Source organism: Wasmannia auropunctata, unplaced genomic scaffold (genome assembly GCF_000956235.1).
Source record: "Wasmannia auropunctata unplaced genomic scaffold, wasmannia.A_1.0 LD335949.1, whole genome shotgun sequence".
NCBI lineage: Eukaryota > Metazoa > Arthropoda > Insecta > Hymenoptera > Formicidae > Wasmannia > Wasmannia auropunctata.
This window is the reverse complement of record NW_012026941.1, coordinates 77487-80165: the sequence shown is the minus strand read 5'-3', so window position 1 is coordinate 80165 and position 2679 is coordinate 77487. Positions and strand designations below refer to the sequence as shown.

Genomic DNA, 2679 nt, shown 5'->3' with positions numbered 1-2679 from the left:
TTTTTTTTTGGTCGTTTTATTTTATGTATTCACAAACGTTACAACTACGCGTCGACTATGCACCCGCATTCGCAAAAGCCACATCCTACACGCGTCATACATTATCACTCGTCTCGCAGGCCCCCCTCAAGGAAGGCCCTTGCGTACCGATTACCGAATTATAATCTCTCTTTTTCTCGAGTCCCCTAAGCCGGCGTTCGCAATTTTCTCTCTCTCTCTCTCTGTATGTGTGTATGTGTGTACAAGCGTATGTGTATATCTATATATAAGTATGTATCCTTGCTCTTTCTCTATTTACAGGTCGACGCGCGATGCGTTTAATATATCCTGCGAAGCCACGTGGACCGGTCGGGCTGATATATCTCGTCCTCGTCGACCCGAGGATCTCTCCCGCGGCTCCTGCCGATCCAGGCGGCTCCGTGTCGGAATTTGAAAAAATATGTGGCATATTGTATCTTCAACGAAAGGCTTGGACTTGGTAGTTTTATCTTTTATTCGGCCGGTCTCTCCTCGCCAGGCATCCCCGAAGGACCGGACCGATCTCTTGCTACGAGAGAGTTCTCTCCCTATAGCGATCCTCTAAACGTATTCTACTTAAATTCGCGACGCTTATTATTTCTCTTTCTCTCCTACATTCTTTCTTTTATTGTGCATCATTCTGGAAATGCATGAGTAATGCGACTTTTTTTCTTTTTTCTTTATAAACAGTCCGGAAGTCAAAGTTCTTCTCGAAGGCACTATTGTAACGCGAACGGAAGTTAACGCGGCCCGGAGGAAAGTCACGCCCTTTTCCCGAGCCGGTGTTTCTTGCCCCAGTATCTACCGCGAGTCGATCACATCCGGTGTGGTATATCCGCAAAGCCAGACCGCGGCCGGACGTGGTTCTCCAAGGTTCTCCGATCGATCGGCCGCTCATCCACCAACGGCGACAACGGTCGCCGAGAGGTTCGTCGATTGTTTTCCTTTCAATTTCGCAAAAGATACCGAGGAAGGGTATCCTCCGCTAGCAATCGGTTTAAAGCGACTAGACTTTTGTAACAATTTTCGCACAAACGCAACGCGATCCTGTCGATTCGACTGATCGATGATGACTGTTCAGAAGGAAAATTGACGAAGCGAGCTAATTTCGCTGTATCTTGTGTAAGTATCGTAACGGGACGTACGAAATGAATAACGAGATAAGGGTAAGAAATAGTAGGCGATTACTAAATGACATGTTAACATAACATGGATATTGAGTAGTGATATAAGTAACATATCTTGAGATCGGATCGCGATTGCTCAATGTTGTGTGATGGCAAAAAAAACGCACGGATTAGTTTGCGTAATGAATTTTGCGCTCGTTCCTTTCACACCGCCCGCGCCGAGGATGCCTCTTAGTAAAAATTATGCATTCCTGTGCTCGTTTAAGGAGGGATCTCATCAACAAATTCCGTCTCTTTCAACTCGACGGCTTTAATCTGCTTTCTTTTTTTCGACGTGTCATTAATAAAAAAAAAAAAAGAAAAACAAAATCGAAGGCTACGTATCAAGACATATAAAAATGGCACTATTACAAAATGGTAACGTTATAAATATAATTCTATTTAACAGAGCTATTCAACGGATGATCTTGGAGTGATTATCTCGTTGAGCGAAACGTAACGAGCGATTACAATCAAATTATTGAAAGATTGTAACAAAAGGCGAAAAAGAACAAGGTATACAGAACTGAAGTAACAGATCTAAAGCCCAAGGACCTTACAAAGCTAGATAAGAAAGATGTGTCCAACCGGAGAGTAGCGAAAATGATTCAAAAGTATTTATGGTCCCTCCTAAAACGCATCGCATCTCCACATCTCGGTACATAAACATAATCATCTCTTGCGATCTCTAGTAGTGTATATAATCTTTATATGAAATATTTTTTTTTATACATTTTCTTAAAGTTAAAGTCAGCAACCAATAAACCTCACCCGATTTTTAGCATAAGCCTTAAATGTAAAATTAAGATTTATTAGCGATATATATAAGTAACAATGTAAGAATTTATCATATATATATATGCATACATGTATATAGATATACATATATACATATATGTATATATATATATATACATATATATGTTTATGTATTATTTATAATATATAAATCTTTTTTTTACATTTCGGGATCGATCTCGTGGCGTGACTCTCATCTCAACTTTGGATAAAAACTATTATATGTACATTATGTTACATTTCTGTCTCTCTTCTGCAAAAAAGAGGGGAGGGAACAACAGTCGTACGACAGTAACGGTCGTACGTTAAATATGAAACAGTGCAAATTACAGGGAGAAAAATCGGCGCCGAGTACTTCGTCATGATTTCCCTTTTTTTTTCTCTCCCCCTTCGAATACCAACGTTTTCAACTCGGGGCGTATTTCCGTATCTCTCCTTCCGTATTTAACGATTGCCACGAGGCACGCCACGAGAAACAAGCCTGTGTTTAACATAAGTATAATCTAGCTTGTAAACTAAATCGAACTAAGATCTTATCTCATTATTCGCTATATATAGCTTACACTTAACTGGGCTTAAAAACCTACAGGTACATCTAAATTGCTAAAAATCGAACTATCAAAGTATGTACAAGAATCAATGAGCACGTAATTACGATTACTTTTATTCTCTCTCTCTCTCTCTCTCTCTCTCTCTT

General features: G+C 40.0%; 1 protein-coding gene across 1 annotated transcript; it reads left to right on the top strand.

Moving 5' to 3' along the window:
* The first annotated feature begins 13 nt into the window (after positions 1 to 13).
* LOC105455086 lies at positions 14 to 1971 on the top strand. The gene is made up of 2 exons (XM_011698139.1): positions 14 to 478; positions 709 to 1971. The coding sequence occupies exons 1-2, from the start codon at positions 312 to 314 to the stop codon at positions 1079 to 1081; spliced, it is 540 nt and encodes a 179-aa protein (XP_011696441.1). The 5' UTR covers positions 14 to 311; the 3' UTR covers positions 1082 to 1971.
* Positions 1972 to 2679: the final 708 nt, after the last annotated feature.